Source organism: Pistacia vera, unplaced genomic scaffold (genome assembly GCF_008641045.1).
Source record: "Pistacia vera cultivar Batoury unplaced genomic scaffold, PisVer_v2 Contig1012, whole genome shotgun sequence".
Classification (NCBI taxonomy): domain Eukaryota; kingdom Viridiplantae; phylum Streptophyta; class Magnoliopsida; order Sapindales; family Anacardiaceae; genus Pistacia; species Pistacia vera.
Window position 1 is genome coordinate 1 of NW_022195042.1, and position 19,421 is coordinate 19,421.

The 19,421-nt window shown below is 37.1% G+C and overlaps 1 protein-coding gene across 7 annotated transcripts; it reads right to left on the bottom strand.

Annotated features, from left to right (window-relative positions):
• Positions 1-6: 6 nt before the first annotated feature.
• Positions 7-6,956, bottom strand: LOC116113421 (exocyst complex component SEC15B-like). Of its 7 annotated transcripts, none has more exons than XM_031399809.1 (2): positions 4,402-6,956; positions 7-936 (listed from the first exon to the last, which is right to left on the bottom strand). In XM_031399809.1, the coding sequence occupies exon 1, from the start codon at positions 6,823-6,825 to the stop codon at positions 4,420-4,422; it is 2,406 nt and encodes an 801-aa protein (XP_031255669.1). In that variant the 5' UTR covers positions 6,826-6,956; the 3' UTR covers positions 7-936; positions 4,402-4,419. The 7 variants fall into 7 exon arrangements, 4 of the variants coding, with proteins under 4 accessions (XP_031255669.1, XP_031255737.1, XP_031255607.1 ...); XM_031399877.1 differs by lacking the exon at positions 7-936 and adding an exon at positions 2,911-2,973; XR_004125423.1 differs by lacking the exon at positions 7-936 and adding an exon at positions 2,917-2,973 and having other exon boundaries at positions 4,342-6,956.
• Between the last annotated feature and the right edge of the window lie 12,465 nt (positions 6,957-19,421).

Consider the following 19,421-nt stretch of genomic DNA (forward strand, 5'->3'; position numbering starts at 1 on the left):
GGTGAAACCTCCCTAATTTCATTACAATCAACTAAGAAGAAGATAATAGAAAATCATTACAATCAAATCCACACCCACACTGAGGGCACTCTGCAAAATTATTGATTGAGAAATCGGCAGAGGCGATCCCCACTGAGAATCGAAGGTCATTACCATCATGAACCAGTTCCACGATATTAAGCCACAGCAGAATCACCTTAACTTTAACACCCTTCAAGTTGTTGATTCTATCTTTGGATATAACGCCTGTGATTGTGGAACTGTACTCCAGCTCATAAGAATCAACGGAAAAGCTGCAAGTCTTGTTAATATATGCTGAAAACTCGCCAGTATCTCTGTTCAAATCATAGCTCGTTACTCCTTTAGGAAGAATACCCACCGGGAAGTCGTATTCTTAAATAACCTCATATGCAGACGGATTACTGTCGCTTAAAGCAATTGGGGCTGTGAAGGAGATCAAAATGAACAAGGTTAACAAACCCATCTCGCTCTCTCTTTCTTTCTTTCTTGATTGTAGTTGCTTAGTTGGTTTTGCATTAAATGAATTTTATGATTTCGGTATACATTGATGGAGGCCGTTTTGTCACAATTGTTATTCAAGTCAAGGTTTTAATTGCATTATATCCTTGATATTTTCTCGCTCAAGATACAGTAGTATCTTAACCATATCCAACCGATCTGTTTTGACAGTTTGTAAAGAGCTGAAGCTTCCACGTAGTATTACAAGTTATTTCTGCTGCACTGATTAACCATAAATATGTGTAAATTAAAGCCAAGTAAAAGTAGATAGGCTTGGAGAAAGTGAAATTAAACAATTGACAGGCTGATGAAGTGAAAGACGAAACGGATGTGGATGCGGTGGAACTGGAAGGGGCATCTGTGATCACGCATGCAGGGCTGTAAGCAGATGGTGACAGCTCTCCAATTTAAGATGCTCTGTAACAATCAAATCACACATTAGTACAGACAAAAGAATTATTGATATTTTCAGCCTCTCCTTGTTAAAAATAAACCAATACCCCACTCTTCACCCAAATCAAACCTCCAATTTTGTTCTTTTAATGATAGAGCAAACGACATGTTCGCACCCAAAGATTGGCGAAAAGACAAATTTCCACCCCTAGTTTCATTTATTCCAGACCCCCACCCACAGAGTCAATGAACTCCATATATATATATATATATATAGGGTTACAATTACCAAATTACCCTCCCTCCTCTTTCTTCTTCTTCTTCATCTAACCCTCCCGATCTCCATTGCCATTGCCACCACCTAGCCACCGTTGGTTGTGGCTTTTTTACAAACAGATGCTGGGCGCCGGTGGGTTAGTGAAAAATGGCCAATTTTTCAACAATCTAATCTCCCAAAATTCAACAAATCAACTCCAATCAATAGCCAAACAAACTACACTCAAACAACTCTAAAAATCAAACCAAAGCAACCAAAAGTGAAGAACAGAAAGTTCCTTCGCCACTCCCGTCGCACACCTTCGCTACTCCCGTCGCCGTCGGCGACTTTTGAAGTTCTCCCGCAACAACCCCACCCAAAACCAGCCCCCCACCTTTCCTTTTCCGCCGCAAACACCATCCACCAGCCGCCGCAAAACCCATTTGCGAACGACAGTTCGCCTGACGCCTGCGCGCGCGGAGAAGGCCGTTGCGCCTCCTCTCCTCGCACCTCCCAGTCGTCCTCCAGCACCCCCTGTCAACCTCCTCGCCCAGTCGCCGTCGAACTCATCTCGTGCGCCTTCGCGCGACAGGGTCTTTTTTTCGGGTTGAGATTTGATTTGAGAAGTTGATTGAATGCAGTTCGTTGGGATTTTGAAGTGTATTCGTGTTGTTAATGTAAGTTATTGGTGTTGGTGGTGGCGGTGGAGTTGGAGACGGAGAGGAAGGGTTGGCTGCAGAAAATTTTGAGATGGATAGGGTTTATTACTTTTGGAAATAAAAAACTTAAATACCTCTTTAACCACCGTTATATTAAAAAATTTGTTAATACCGTTATATTAAACAACTTTTGATAATTTAAAGGTGAAAATTGGGATATTAAACAATTTTCGTTAATACCGTTATATTAAATAACTTTTGTTAATTTAATGGTGACAATTTAGAATAAATGAAACCATGGCGAAACCTCTGTTTTTAAAACCGGACCGAGACCCGGCAGCTTCTCCGGTTCAGGTTTTAGGGGAGTTTTATAATATTTCAAAATTATAAAGGTTAATTGTAATTTTATAGGGATGTTTTAGAGATATGTCAAAAGTTTAGAGATTAATTAGTAATTTTTTTGCGGCATTTTAAGTAAATATAAAGTTTAGGGACTAATTTGAACTTTTTTAGGAGAATTTTTGTAATATATTAAAATTTAAAAGATTAATATGTAATTTTTTAAAAATAAAATTATCGCTGACATTATCGGTCCAACCGATTGGACCGGTTGACCCGTGACCCAAGTAACAAAACGAGTTATCCTTCGATCCGGGTTTTAAAACAATGGGCAAAACTTGCCATTTCGCTTAATCATTGGGTGGGAACATGCCATTTACTCTTTAATGAAATTGAGGTGCAAAGATTTCGGCAGTACCAAAATCAACCGATTAAAACGGAAACCTACATATCACAGTAAAGGAGATCCTCAGGTCAAGCGAGGATAATTCTGGTAGAAAACTTACTACAAAAACTGTCAAACAGGCAAATTGAACGTAAAATTCAACTCATGTCATAGGTGACCTTGAGCCCAGTGGTCAAGGAAGCAACATGACGTTGATTTCGATAACAAATAGAGGTCGTGTTCATTTCGTTGAATATGTTATAGTCATATACATATTGGCATACAACTGATTTATCAAACTTTGGTCCCTTGTCTAAGATTTTGGGCTACTGGCTGAATTAGAAATTCGAAATATAGCAAGGGCGAAGTCTACATAACGCCAAATGGGTGAGGACAGCAATCTGCATCATCCTTCATTCAAACTATAGAAAGAATAATCTCGAAATTAGACATCTTAATTAATATAACGAGATTAAATAAAGAAAATTAGTATTCAACAAACACAGTCAAATAGGTGGAGGCGCCTCTCATTACGAAATTGATACAATTATTAGTCTGATCAACATCAACCACTCCTACTTAGCACATTCCGAAGCAGTTGGATTAACATGAAGATTAGTTAGCCTTGTCCAGAGGGTCAGAAAAGTGGTAGACGAGAATTTCCTAGTACGCAAAGAAGACCACCAAGTTCAATCATGAGCTGAAGCAGATAGGAACATTAGAAGAAACACAAGAGTTTCAATTATCATACACTATCATCCTTTTTCTAAACCAACACAAACAGGTGTAAGACAAGGAATCACAATAAACAACCACTACCCTCACCAATTTCAAGCTGAGAGATATTTAAATAGAAAAACTCAAAATAAACAGTTGAAAAGTTGTCCAAACTTTTAATAACCTTCTCCAAACGATTATTTGCCCCCAGAAGACACGAAATAAAGATTTAACTAACGCTATACATAAATGTTTCTTAATACAATACAATACATTCAGACCAATCATTCTATTTTAGCAGTGTTATCCAGATTGTCACCAATTCCAACTTCAGAGAATAACACCGATTAACAATTCATACTGGGCTTATTCATGAAATCCAAAAGTCCATGACAGTATTAAAAACTAGATCACCATTTTGTACAAGCCAAACATGATCTCAAAATACAAGATTCTTTCCCCAAAAAGGAGTGCGAGCTTCATAATACCTGATCTAATTCATGCTAATATTATTAAAAAATATATATAATTCATCTCATAATTCACTCTTTAATCCTGCAGCATCCTATTCAATCTCTTTTCTCACAAATAATCAATATAGCCATTTGCATATAAACCAATCTATCTAGTCCTAATAAGAAAAGTCAGGTTAACAGAAAATGTAATCAGAACTCCAAACTGACAACATTCCTCCAAGAGCCAAATAATCAAGCAATCTGGTTAAACCACCAAATTCAAGCTTACCGAAGGTTAAGTTCTGGTTCATGTAAGTTCAAACATGAATAATGATGGCATCAACACGAAAGGTCTTACTCTTCTTATATGTATCCTGATGCATGTATAAGGTACTGTTTGGGCCTAACAATTAACCATTAGATCTTAACCTTAACACACAATGCAAGAAGGGACAGCAAATTCATTAATATACCTCAAAAGAATGCAATGCAATAACTGAATACCTATGTATGAGAATTTATTTTACAAACAAAAATAAAATTTTGATGGCTAACAATACAATCAAATGACCAGAATTGGAAGGCCTTATCGAAAGCCAAATAGAGTTAGCAATGAACCTCTAAAAGATATGCCAATCACAATCAGCAGTGGTAAGGGAAAAAGACCAAGAATCATACATTAAGCTCCGTCCCAAATCAGCTCACATCCCTGAGTCTTTTTATCATAGCATCCAGAGATTTCTTCTTAGGATTCTGCCTGGCTCCCCTGCTTCCAAAGGTTCCAAACAGCCGATCTGAAGGATCCCTCAACTTCTCTGATATTGTCACTACTTTCCTGTAATCCAAAGTATTGTAGCTCCTCTCCCTAATCACTGGATTCAGAAAATTCTCAGGGTGATTGCTCAATAACAAATTAGTCAACTGCCTTGACTCAGCAAGAGCTGTTTTCAACTGATTTGCATCCCCGTCTGTGAACAAGGGAGCTAGATTATCAGCAAAAGACTCCAGAAGTCGAACATCTACATCCATTCCCATGATAGCATTTATATTAAACCTCTTAACAGAATCACCATATAATGCCCCTACAATGGTCTCTGATATGTGAGAAAGAACATCTTGTAGAACCCTTCTAAGAACCTGAGCGGGCAATATTTGTTGTGCAGTAGAAACGAGAGTCTCCAAATATATTATGACCTCATTTACATATTCATTGCCATTCTGTACGGGATCATCAGCCATCCAGTTCACATTCTCAATCAATGTCATGAAACCATCAACCTTTGTTTTAAGCAACCCAGACAGCATGTCCTCGGCAGCATCACGCGCTTTGTTTAGAGGGAACTGCCTCCTACTCCTCTCTGCCATTCTCAATGGAATTCCTGAAAGCTGTGCAGCATGACGAAAGAAAAAATCGCAAGCGCGCTCTAAAACAGCCATATTAGCTGCAACTTGCATTGCCTGAGAAACCCCATGAACAGATGTATTAATAAGTTTCATAAGAGCCTCATCCAAAACTTCAGCCAAAAGCCTATCCAAATACTTTTTAACAACATCATAGAAATCCAGCTGCCCACCATGCGACATGAAACTCACTGAGTCCTCAATGAAGGACCGCACAATCCTACAACAATCAGGCACCGTAGACGAAAATGGCGCAACATAAGGAAATGCAGGAACAATATCCGATGTCTGAATCTGAAATGAAAGCACATTCATAGAATACTCATACTCTTTCTTCATCAACATTTGCTCAAACTTATCAGCAGCAAGGGCTTCAGCAATCTGTTTACGACAATCTGACAACAATAACTCGTGATACTTATCCCTATGTTTACTCAAAACATCAAGCAAAGCATCAACTGGGTACCCATATCCGCGCAATGTGACACCCAACAAACTCACATAATCCTTAATCAGAAGGAGATGATTAGCAGTTTGCATTCTCGAAAACTGATCCTCCAGTACTGAACACATTTTACTAACAGCTGCATCCCACAAATTCTCAACTTCAATTTTAGATATCAAATTACCACCGGTCCTTAAAATTCGATCTTCAACAATAAAAAAACCAGCAATTTGGGCGAAAAATGTTTGATGAGATTCTAAAAACGGAGTCATTGAGGATACCTGAAAATCAGACGTCAATTGAAGCTTCCGATTTTCAAAATAATATTGCTTAAATCGATCTTCAAGACCTAATGTTTGGTGTAAATGATAAGCCCTATAAAGAGGAGTCAAATCAAACCCTAACAGACCAGAGACACCGTTACTATCACTTTCAACACCGTTGTTAAATCCATCTTCGTCATCCTCGTGTAAAGCGTAAACGCAGTCACGCAAACTGAGCCGACTCTGTTCCTCAGCTTGTCTCTGCTTGATTCGTAAATCCTCTTCTCGTTGCCTCGCCGAAGAAGCTTGACCGATTGCTAATTGACCTAAATTTCGACATACTACACGGATCTCAACTAGCCAATCACCAAACTCCTTGTTTACCTTTCTCTCGATATATGTTCTAATCGCTGGAATTTTCTTTTCTAACATTCTTTTTAAAGTAGACGAAGGCGTTTTATCTAAGAACTCATTCTCCATTGCATTTGTGCACTTCAAAGCCATGTAAAAGTTGTTGCTTGAAAGATGATGATTTGCTCGTGAACAAAGCTCCATCAGTTTCATACAAGACACAATTGATTTCAGCGCTAAGTCAACATTTTTCGAAATATTTTGCGCTTCTACGTACGAGTCAAGTGAGGATAGGAGCGGACCAGCTACAGACTGGAGTTTTGAGTTTGAATCGGAGAGAGCCGATTTGAGCGAATCGACATCAGAGAGCAGAGATCGGAGATCATCAACGGCCATGATGAAGTCTTGGTAGTGGGCCTTGCAGACTTCCTCGATTTCGGATTCTTTGGATCGGGCGAACTGGCGCAAATGGTGGAGGAGTGTCTCGGGCTTTCCTGATGCAAAGGCTTTGCGAACAAACGACCCTAAGTCTTCGCCGTTGCAGATGGCGGATGAGAGGAGAAGTTGGTCCAATTTCTCGGCTGAGTCACCGCCGTTTGCGGTGGCTGGAGCCACTTTGCGGCGGGTCCTTACTGACTGCATCGTTTCAGAAACGTTTCTACAATTTCGATTGCCGAGAAAAGCGATGTATATTTAGGAAAGATGAGATGAGAGAGGGAGGGAAGTATTTGGACATGCAGAGATGTGTCAAGGTTGGAGGTTAAGTTTTTGTGTTGACGAGAATGACACTGTATACGTGGGGACTTGCTGAGGTTGAGTCTGTGATTTGACGGGTAAAGTATGGGTAGTGAAGTAATTGCACAGGCGGGAAACCTTGCGAGGGTGAGAGATGACTTATTTGACTTTCCATTACTACCGTGTTAAATTGACGGCGGTCTAGCCGGAAGTCTGCGATATTTGGGAAGTGACAAACGGAGACTTTTCTAATCTACCGTAGCAAAAAAAATAACGTTGCTACATTTAAAATCTAATACGTGGGAAATTAATCCCTTGAATGACCAATATTTATTTAATGCAAATAATAAAGAAAATAATTTTTTAAAGTTTGTATCTACGATTATAATTATATAAAAGATATGTACCAAATATCCATACTATGAATACGGTAGCTTAACTGAATTGGATTAACATCTAAAAATAATTAGGACCTAAAGAAGTTATAAACAAAAATACTAGTTACATTGAAGTACATTAATAGTCTTAACATAAGTATTTCTACTCTAATCCACTCTTATTAGACTCGTTAACTTAATACATTTACATAGGTGGTTGAAAAATAGTCTATAACAAGCATTTGNAAAATACTAGTTACATTGAAGTACATTAATAGTCTTAACATAAGTATTTCTACTCTAATCCACTCTTATTAGACTCGTTAACTTAATACATTTACATAGGTGGTTGAAAAATAGTCTATAACAAGCATTTGTGTTCGGGGCGGAAGAATGTCGGGCAAGGGACCTCGTCTGTAGACTCGCTGCACATTTTGATAAATAAAAAACAGTACTGCCAAATATTTCTTGAATGAAACTCCTAATGGATCTGTTATTCGGTTATAACCGAGATCTCCATAATTGCATATACCCAAGAATAGTACATGTTTATACAATGCGTGGGACTGGGTGATGCAATTAGACGAAGCAAAACAGTATGTGTGACCTGGCACATGGACCACTTATGAGCTTGATTGTTATCAATATGAGTTGTATGATTGTATCAATTTTATTTTATTTTTGGTTTCAATCACATACCATTAACCACAAAAAACCAACTATCAACAATTCCAAAAGCAAGAACATACGGCAATTAACATTTAGCAATTTCTCTTATATTTCTTTTTATATGTAAAATTTTAATAAATTAATACAATTTCATTATTTGTTTTTCATAGTTGAAGTGGCAATGTCGAATAGATAGGTTGAAGAGATATTATGAAAAACATTAGCATCAACCTGGAAAACAATATCTTTGAGATTTTTCAAGTTGGTGCTAACGTTTTTTAGAATATTTTTGAGTTCAACTTGTCTATCCGACATTGCCACTTCAATTATGGAAAAAAAACAATGAAATTGTATTAATTTATTAAAGTTTTACATATATTGATATCATAGTAAGTGTATAGAAAGAAATATATGAGAAATTGCTAAATGTTAATTATCTTATGTTCTTGCTTTCTTTGCTTCTAGATTGTCCATGGTTGGTTTTCTATTTGTCATTGGTTAATGGTATGTGAATGAAACAAAAAAAAAAAGTGAACGTGCACGACTTGTTGAATGGAATACGGTTTCTATTTGGTTATCTTATATAGATATAAATATTATTGAATGACTTTTCATAAACAAAGAATATGAACAGGCAAAAGACGAATAGACAATTATTTGTTAAAAACACACTTAATCTTGATGTTTAAAACAACTCTTCGGGTAATGTGCAGCGGGATTGGAATAGTTATTTATTTAATACAAAAGTTAAAAATAACTTCAAAACTACATTATGTAATCAGTGTGTTTTTAAGTGGAAATAGATATTTAATATGAATATAACTTTTGGATTATCAGTAATATAGAATCAGTAATTAATATCATAATTATATATTGATGTCTATGTATTTATCTATATTTAATTATTAGTTCTTTTTAGTTTTTCAAAGAATATGTGTACAAAATTTATGCAATATAGTTAGTCATATATAACTTCTTATTAATAATGAATTAGATATAAACGTTATAAAATCTATATTATAAAGAAAGAATTATAATAAGTTGATTGATTTAAGAATTGTTCAATATTTCAGAAAAAAAAAAATTGTAACAATTTGTTGAACAATGTCATATTATGGTAAAGTATTATTCTATCTGATGTTCTAATTATTAGATTGTTATAAATTTGTGATTAAATGACTGTTCCCTCCCAAGGTTTGGTGAATCTACAAGTTCCCACAATTGGTTTCAAAAATTCCAGTCTTTCCAGATTCCCACAAGTAAATTAACATTTTTAGGGTATGAAATAGTATAAAATATGTTATTACCAAACTACCCTTTAACTTGTACTTTTGATTGTGGTGGCTAAATATCATAAACCTCCCTGGAAGATAGAAGCTTGTCCATCGCACCCCTACAAGCTGGGCAAACCCCAGCCACCACAATCGGCACCATAGATGGGCCAAAGCCAAGGCAGTAGAGGTGCGAAAGAGACTAGGATCGGCACCCTCACCCTCGCCTGACCGATGCCCACCAAGGCGACGAGATTTCTCAATTTCAGAGACTTTTCCTCTCACCCGCCGCTCCTAGGCCATTTCCGGCTGATTCCTACATCACCAAGCTCCCCCGTCACCACCATCAGAACCCCCACTCCACAATCACCAAAACTCCTCACACTCCCACCCCAATGCACCCACAAATCACCGGCCGATAGCCCCTGCAATCTCCCGCGATTCTCCAAGTTTACAACTAGATTCTGGCTGGTTTTGACACCGAAAATACCCATTTTCACAACCATTCAAACCCCCAATCCTCTCCTCAACAAAACCCACGCCTCCATTGGCCTCCCCTACTCGCCGTTTGCTATCCACGAGCTGCCAAGTCGTGTTTCTGTCGCAGGGGTGTGATCATCATATTTCAAACTTAAGATGTGGAGGGTGCTTGTGAGAGAAGTTTGAGATATGAACGGTTATTTTGAAATTTTTATTTTTATTTCAAATTTACTGTTATGTAAATGACCAATTTACCCTTTAACAATTAAATTAAACCATTTTCTATTAATTTAAGGGTGGGAATGTGAAATTTATGAAACCAGGGGTGAAAACTTACAGATTTGCCAACCCTTGGGTGGGAACATGTCGTTTACTCTAAATTAGTTGAACAACGTAATGTTTATGACACCAAGAAGCATAAGCATTCAATATTGTTATTCAGTCTTACTATAGAGTTTGAAATCAGCTCCATTTAATTTTTGTTCTTTTTTTGTGAATCTGTTGAAACAGAGTAAGAAGCGGATTTGAGATTTGGTTTTAGTTGAGGAGCACCGACTTTAGCTATCATTTTGGGAGTATTTATTTTGATCCCACATGACCGTGAATCTGGTAATCTTTAGATTTCTCCCTTCATTTTCACTGATGCAAGTGTTTGATTGTGTATGTGTTCCATGATAAATTTGTGTTTGTTTGTTCGATGCAGATTATTCGAAAATGGATCACTCAGTTGTTAACACTAAAAATAATTGTTCACACTAAATATAAGGTATTTTTTATCTTGGGAACTTTAAAAAGTATTGTTTGGATTGTTACATGTTTGATTTTGAAGCTGATTCTGTAGTGTTTTACTTGCGTAACTTTACTTTGCATGATAAGAGAACTGATTGTTGGATAACCACTAAGAACAAGGCATCGTCTTTGTATTTGAATGGTGTTAATATGTCTGTCTTTCACATTTTTTGGTTGATATTTGGGACGTGGCTGCAGGTTTTGAGCGTTGAATCTGATCAGAAGAAAACAAACTAAAGAACTTCGTCATGGCAGCAACAAGGTGACTTTCCCTTTCCTTCATTGTCTCTTTCAAATTTCTTTTCTATTTTATTTTCAAGATTAACCTGAATGGTAAAGGTGCAGCAACAAACCATATAACATAATTAAATTGGTCCATTCATTATTATGTTCTCTCCATGTTGTAGATATTCAGCAAGCGAAACCATTGGAGGTCGTTGTCGGTACTTGGTAGGAGGATGCAAGCAAGTGCAAGTTGGAAAAAAAGGGGCAGAAAAAATAAACTGACAAATTCATCAGAGGAGAGTATTGTTATCGATCAAAACAGCCAGTTCAACAGTTCATACTCTTCATGTTGTAATGTCGCTTGTGTACAAGTTTTCATAACGCAACTCATTCAAAAACATAGTTAGGACACATGTTTCGTATAATTTAATTCAATATATTTTCTTTATATGCAACATTCTCCTTCTACCATTTAATGGAAATGCCCTGTTGGATGTATTTTTCATTTTCATTGTCATGACCAAAAAAGTTAAACCATTTGTAATTGTCCAGTAAACTACATTTTCATGCAGTTTTCCAATCTCGATGAAACAATAGAAAAGGAAAAAAAAACTGCATAAACTGAATTTTCATGGAGTTTTCTAATTTTCCTGCACAAATGCAACACTGCAGCAACACAAATATGCAGAAAAAGCCACAACATCACACCACCAAACTTCCAGCAAACTCCCATCAACACAACCAACCAAAACAAGTGCAACCAGAGAAGAAACGCAATAACTGATGAGCTTAGTCAAGCTCATTGCATAAAATAAGAACAATATCATCCCTTTTCATTGCGTAATAATGGACATGTTCGTATTTATAACAGTTATTGGACACAAAAGGCCAAATACAATATTTCCAAGAGGCCCCTATGACCGTTGGATCTTAGTCAAGATTTAATTAAATATCATGAACATAATACAATGACCACGTAGCATTCAGGTACCAAAAAATGCTACCAGAACTGCAATTTCTATTGAGCATATGATGTATAAACATATATAAATCATTAACAATGCAACTCACTGATGCATGCTAGCAATCTAGCACTCATCACAATAAATCATTAACAATTATTTTTAGTGTAATCACTGTTTCCGAAGAGCAAAACAAAAGGATAAACAACTTCAGCTTTAAAAAATAATAACCTGTGAAAATGAAGGGAATTTGGATAATCCGAGAGATGCCACTGGGATCACGTCGGAAAGATGAGTTATGGTTAGAGTAACCTACTAGAGACTCTTAACGCCAGATGATAGAGTTGGATGGCGGCGACCTGGTGCAGCTGTGGTGGCCACCGTGGGAACAAGCTGAGGTTGGACATTGTGGTGGCAAGGGTTTCAAAAATTGAAAAGAAATTGTAGAAGAATTTCAGGGGTTCTGTTTTAGAATAAACTAAAATTGATTTGGGATGTGGGTTTAGCGCAAATGAAAAATTTTCATTTATAAATAATTTAGGCATTCACTCTTCCAATTAGCATTATAAGTTTTCCAAATAAAATTAAACAGTAAAAGTGGCTTATTCTCAAAATATTCTTCTATATTATTCAATTCATTTAAAGCCTCCTAAATTTGTTAACTTAACTAAACACTCCTAATTTTTTTTAAAAAATTACAAAAACACCCCAGCAACCCACATTTACCAAATTCTGGCCACTACTGTTGGAAGCTGGCCAGAATCTGGTATAATGGCGAACTACCGGTTGAATCTGATTGGTAGTGCACTGATCTAGCCTTTTCCGGAAAAGGCCAGATCTATGATTAATTTAACTAAACACCCCTAATTTTTTTTTTGAAATTGCAAAAACACCCCAGAAACTCACATTTACCAGATTCCGACCACCACTGTCGGAAGCTGGCCGGAATCTAGTATAATGGTGCACTACCGGCTGAATCTGGCCGGTAGTGCGCCAATCTAGCATTTTCCAGCCAGATCCATGGTGAATCTAGCCGAAAAAGGCCAGATCTACGGCTAAAGATCTGGCCGTCAACGGCCAGATCTTTGGCCGTAGCCAGTCGTCAACGACGGCCAAGATATGGTCGTCGTTGACCATCAACGATGGCTATATCTTTGGCCGTCGTAAACGACTAAATGCAGCCAGATCTGGCTATCAATGGCCAGATCCACCGTGGATCTGGTCGAAAAAGGCCATATCGGCGCACGACCGGCAAGATTCAGTCGGTCATGCGCTGATATGGCAACTCCGGCCACCCTCTGATGATGGTGGCTGGCTGTCCGTATTTAATGGGTGGGTTTGGGGTGTTTTTGTTAACTTTTAATATTTTATTATAGGGGTGTTTAGTAAATAAATAAACATAGAGGGGTATTTTTGTTAATTTTCAAATCCTACATCGTAACACCCACCCAATTTAGCTTTTTTCAAAATATTATTCTAAAAAATATCTGAATAATGAACCAAACGGACCCTTATACTTTAATTTCTTAATTTTAATAATTCGAAAATGCGATAATCAATGCCTTCATAATATTTCAAATAAATGAAAACGTAATTATAAATATCTTAAAATATAATTGAATCGTTGTAATTGATAAATAATCCCCAGATAATTAATTATACAAACACTAAATGAATAACAAAAAAACACACACACACAAAATACAATTAATATGAGAGTAAATGNTTATACTTTAATTTCTTAATTTTAATAATTCGAAAATGCGATAATCAATGCCTTCATAATATTTCAAATAAATGAAAACGTAATTATAAATATCTTAAAATATAATTGAATCGTTGTAATTGATAAATAATCCCCAGATAATTAATTATACAAACACTAAATGAATAACAAAAAAACACACACACACAAAATACAATTAATATGAGAGTAAATGACATTTTTCCACCCAAGGTTTGGTGAATCTGCAATTTCCCACCCCTGGTTTCATAAATTGTAGATTCCCTACCTTAAATTAACAGAAAATTGTCTAATCTAACAGTTAAAAGGGTAAAATGATCATTTGAAAGATGAAAATTTCAAAATAACCCTTCACTTCTCAAATTCACCCTACCAATGATTTCAGGCTATTTCTGCCTGTTTTCGCCCAGTTGACCCCTCCCGATACCACCATTAAAATCCCCTCAACCCCCACATCAAAACCCCTAACCTCCTCGCTTGATTGAACCCCCCAATTGCCAGCTGCCACTCTTAGTTTCAGTCGGTGTTTAATCCAAATGTTGGTAGGTCCCGACACCATAAACCACCCCTAACATACTAATAGCACCAGCAGCTTCCCCCCACAAAAACCCCATAATCGCCGATCGTAATTGCCCACCGATCGCCACTGCCTCTCCCTTAAGTTTTCGCGTTTTATCATGCCTTTCCAGCCAAATTCTGGCACCTCGCTGAGGTGCAATCGAGTGGAAAAGTTAGGGGTTTTGGTGACGAGGATAAAGGGATGCTGATAGTGGCATCGAGGAGGTCCAATGGTGTCAAAATCATGCTGGATTTTTGGCTTGGTGGGGATCACTAGGGGTTATTTGAGAGAAATTTGAGATGTGGGGGGTATTTTTAGAGAAAAGTAATAGTGTTAATTTAAGGGTGAGAATTTGCAATTTATGAAACCAGGGGTGGGAACTTGTAAATTCGCCAAACCTTGCAGACGCTAAAATCTACGGTTGCAAAAAGAACGACGAATCCTGTGAGGTTGAGGCCACTAACAATCCGTTGCACCTGCACACGTAACGCAATTTTTCGGCATGGGGGTGTTTTTGTCATTTTATATGTTGGGTTGTTTAATTAAATTAGCAAACCTAGAAGTTTTTTTTATAAATTTTTAAATTTTACCTCTAATACTCCCCTATTAAACTACCCAATATTATTCCCAAAATCCTATATAAAATAATAAACCAAACGCACCCTATATTTTTTTAAAGCAATCAAAGGGTGCGTTTATTTCCCTATTTTTCCCTTATCCTATTCCTATCATTTCTAAAATACACATTTTTTTCCCTACTCTAAAAAATACGGTATTGATAATATTGAACGGATTGTTAGATATGCGTCAGGAAAATTCTCTCCTGCTGAAATAAACTATCCTGTTCATGAAAAGGAAGTTTTAGCAGCGAAAGAATGTATTGACCGATTTCAATTGTTCGTAATCAGTCAGGAATTTACTTTAAGGACAGATTCTAAATATTTAAAAACTTTTATAAAATTGTCTTTAAAGGATGACAAATCTAGATTAATCAGATGGCAAATTTGGTTTGCAGATTATAAAATCAAGTTTGAATTCTTCCTCCCAAAGAATCAACAACCTGATTCTTTTCAAGTAAAAGCTTAAACGCCTCGTTTGCTGCCTTATCCCATCCTGGGGGAAGCTTAGCAAAGAAAGTATTCTTCATGACTTCCTGTGTGCCACCAGGCAACTGATAAAAATATCGTCTACACTCACAGACGAAATTTTCAAACAGACACATGTCACAAAGCCTAAGCTTTGTCAAAGCTTCTAAGGCAACTACCTCCGCGAGATTCCTACTAGTAATTGTTATCCTAGTAAATTCTCTACAGAGCATATCCTTGAAGAGAGCAAAAATAGATTCTGCATTCTTCAAGTCCCTTACAGTATCTAACAGACCCGTACCAACTTCTAGACTTCTCCAAAAGCTTCCTGCAGCGCCTTGCAGTGTGGATCTTAGAAACTTGTAAGTATCACTGAGTTCAAAGTTTTTATTTTGGATATGAACCTAGTTAACAGTTTCCCATGCCTCGATCACATCCGTTACATTTGTAACACAATCGATATTTAGGAAACTTCCGCTAGACAGTATCTCCGCCATTCTAGGTATTCCCCTAGGTACAAACTCTGACCTTATCTTTGTGGGATAAGTTTGTTTGTATTCGGGTTTGGAGATTTCCTTAAGAAATCCTTCGAAAGAATTTAAAGGATTACGAATTCCTTCAAGGGGATCATCTTTAAACTCAGATTCCCTGAGTCTCGAGATTAGCTCATCGAGCTCCGCCTTTTTAGGACCTGGACCTAGAGTCGATTTTAATCTTCCAGTTTCTTCTCCTTTCCTTTGTTTCTTCATTTCTTCCTCATAATACCTGCTGATTCGCTCAACATCTGAGGTAGAAATTTTTGGAATATCAACCTTCCGTTTTCCATCCACTTTAGAAACAAAGTCTTCTTCCTTGACACCTTTCTTAAAGAGTTTTTCCGCCTTTTCCCAATCACCTTGGGTTTCCTTGGCTACGAACTGTGCATATCCTGGAGGCAATCCGGGATATTTTTCCTGCAAACTAGCCGCAAACTGATCCAAAACATCCTGACCACCCATGGTCAATCTGAATCAAGTCTCAACTCAGTTGCAAAGTCCGACTCTTTATAAGGTTTGGGATCTGGATCCGGCTGGGATTCACCGTACCAATAAGGAATTACCACCTCATCTTTTTCCAACCACTTATTCCGAAGTTCCAGCTCGGCAACCAAAGTTATGGGAAAGGAACAGTGTTTATGCTTCACTTGAATTAAAAAGGAAAGATAATAAAATTGTGACCAAATCTTTTCCTTATACTCCCGATGCCGAGGAGGAATTCAATAAGCAAATACCAGAATTACTGGAAAAGCAATTGATACGAGCCAGTAAAAGTCCACACTCTTCGCCAGCATTCATGGTTATGAATAGAGCTGAGCAATTAAGAGGAAAAGCACGGATGGTTATCGATTATAGGCAGTTAAATGAGAAAACCATTGACGATGCTTATAAGATACCAAACAAATCGGCTTGTTTGAATAAAGCTAGATTTGGAAAAATCTTCTCCAAATTTGATCTAAAGTCAGGATTTTGTCTGATCAGGATGGCGGAGTCAAGCATTCCTTTGACGACTTTCACTTGTTCGAAAGGATTGTTTGAATGGATGGTTTTGCCTTCTGGACTTAAGCAAACACCATCAATATTCTAGAGGAAAATGGATCAAGTTTTTGGGGACTTATCCAACTTTTGTATAGTCTATGTTGATGATGTTTTGGTTTTTAGTAAAACCAAGGAAGAACATGTAAATCATCTTAGACTGGTAAGCAAAAGGTTCCTTAATAATGGAATGATTCTATCTGAACGAAAGATAGAATGGTTTAAGAACAAGGTGAAGTTCTTAGGCGTAGAGATAGGTGAAGGAGGTGTCCAACTCCAAGAACATATCTCCAAGAAGTTGTTGGATTTTGCAGATGTGATGGAAGATAAGCACATGTTACAGCAATTTCTTGGATTAGCCAATTACATGTGCGAGTATGTGCCCAATCTCGCTAATGTAATTAATGGCTTAACGCTTAAGGTTAGTGACAAAGTGCCTTGGATTTGGACACTTGAAGACACTAATTGTGTTAAGCGGACAAAAGCCTTGACAAAGCAGTTAAAATCATTAAAACTCCTAGATGATGAGGATAAGCTCATTATCGAAAGTGATGCATCTCTTATAAATGTATTGACCGATTTTGATTGTTCGTAATCAGTCAGGAATTTACTTTAAGGACAGATTCTAAATATTTAAAAACTTTTATAAAATTGTTTTTAAAGGATGACAAATCTAGATTAATCAGATGGCAAATTTGGTTTGCAGATTATAAAATCAAGTTTGAATATATTTATGGTAAATCTAACTTTGTTGCTGACTTTTTGTCCAGACATTTCTCTAAAGATTTGCAGGAAAATGACAGACAAGAAGGAAACTGGAAATCACTTCTCATGCTCCAAGTGTAAACAAAGAGGACACTTGAGAAGGAATTGTCCTTTGAAGATTACTTCGACTTCAAAGGTTACTACTAAAAAGGAGAAAACTACGGATAAGTAGGTGGCTTCTTCTTCTAAGCAGGTTACTGCGGTACAGCAGGTTAAAGAAGGAAAGAGTCGAAATTATGACTTTGATACTTCGGAAAGAAGGTACCTGAAATTTCAACGATTGAAGGGTGAAACTTCCATGAAGAAACTACTTCTAAAAAGGAAATTATTCCTAAAAAGGAAAAAACTCAGAAGAAAGCAATAGTTTGCTGGTCTTGTAAACAGGAAGGACATGAACGGGCTAATTGTCCACTGTCAAGGACAAAACATTCTGAGGAATCATCGTCAGGCGCTGTAAGCGTGGTGACTCCACACACTCCACAAAAGAAGCAGTTAATTGATGCAGATATTTGTGAGAGGTTTAGTTTTCCAGAAGGCTTAAGATTAACTTCAGCTAGTCAAACACTCTGGGAGAATCTGGAAACCCAAATTAGGATCGCAATGGCGACAGGTCAAGGGGAAGTACAGCTGCAGAGATGTTTAGAGAAGCTAGCAAGAAGGTTAGCATGGCTAGAAGCTGATAAACTGTTCTATGAGGACGAAGAGTTCAAAGGAACTGACGTACTCTATGCAGTAGGAATTCAAAAACTTGAGGTAATGAGGAAATGTCATTTGTTTGATATGTCAAAGCTCAAACTCGAGAATTTGAATGATTTAATAGTGAAATTGGGAAAAATTGACTTGACGAATGTGGTTCAAGGATTAGCAGTTTATCCTAATGGCATTATGGAATTGTTCGTTCCATGAAAAATCTTTAGAAAAGGTTTCTGTAGAGATCTTTTGACTAAATGATGGATCGATACAATGCAAATTGACGTACAGGAAGCAATGGTGGACCCGAATATGCCAGACGTGGTTAAGCAAACGCTCTGTGTATTAAATCGGAAGGTCGACACATTCACTTGCATTATTACTTCCTCATTGCAAGAGAGCTATGATGTTCAGCCTGTACATATATGGGAATTTCTTGTAGGAGAACCATGGTACCGAATTATGTTAAATAGTGCGGTAAAAATGGGTTCTTATGCTCTAGAAGAAATTCAGAAGAAAGAAGAGGAAGATTAGACTAGGTTACACATTGCCAAAATGTTACTGGTAAAATCTAAACTGGAAGAGCTCATGAGAGTAAATGCTACTGTCCATATTCAGAATGGAATCATGGTGGTTACACCAGACAAGTATGCATTGATCCAGGACACTCTGTTTCAACACAATCAGGCCCAGTTGAAAACATTGCTAGAAGGGTTCGAATTAGCCCATCTACCAAATCAGGCCCTGATGGAAGGTACAATTGATCTTCTAAGGTTGGTCTTAGCCCATGACCAGGAAGCCCAAGAACATGAATCTCTGAAAGAATTTCTTGATCTGATTGAAACGGATAATTTCAAAGATCAGTAAATTCTAAGAGGATGAAAATTTGGACAACCGTAAACATCCAACACGTATACGCAACGTGTATCAAACAGTGGAACAATACGTGGACATCCAGGATGTTGCCGACAGAATTCAACGATCCAGATTTAAAGAGGCATTGGATGTTGACTTTATAATAAATGTAAAAATTTAGTCGTCTTTAATAAAATGTTTGTAAGGCACATGGGAGACATGTGGACCCCAATGTCATTATTATTAAGATTTTAGCTAAAGGTTGTATTTACTTTTTCTTTTGTAAGTTTTGTTTCTTTTGCTTTTTCTCACGGATTCAATTTCAATTGAAGTCCAGAACTTCTCTATATAACGAGAAGTGTATGTACATTTTATTCAAGAGAAAATCGATAATATTTTCAGTTTGTGAAAATTCTCTCAATCTCTTGTCTACTTTTAATTTGTACACTCGAGACAAAGAA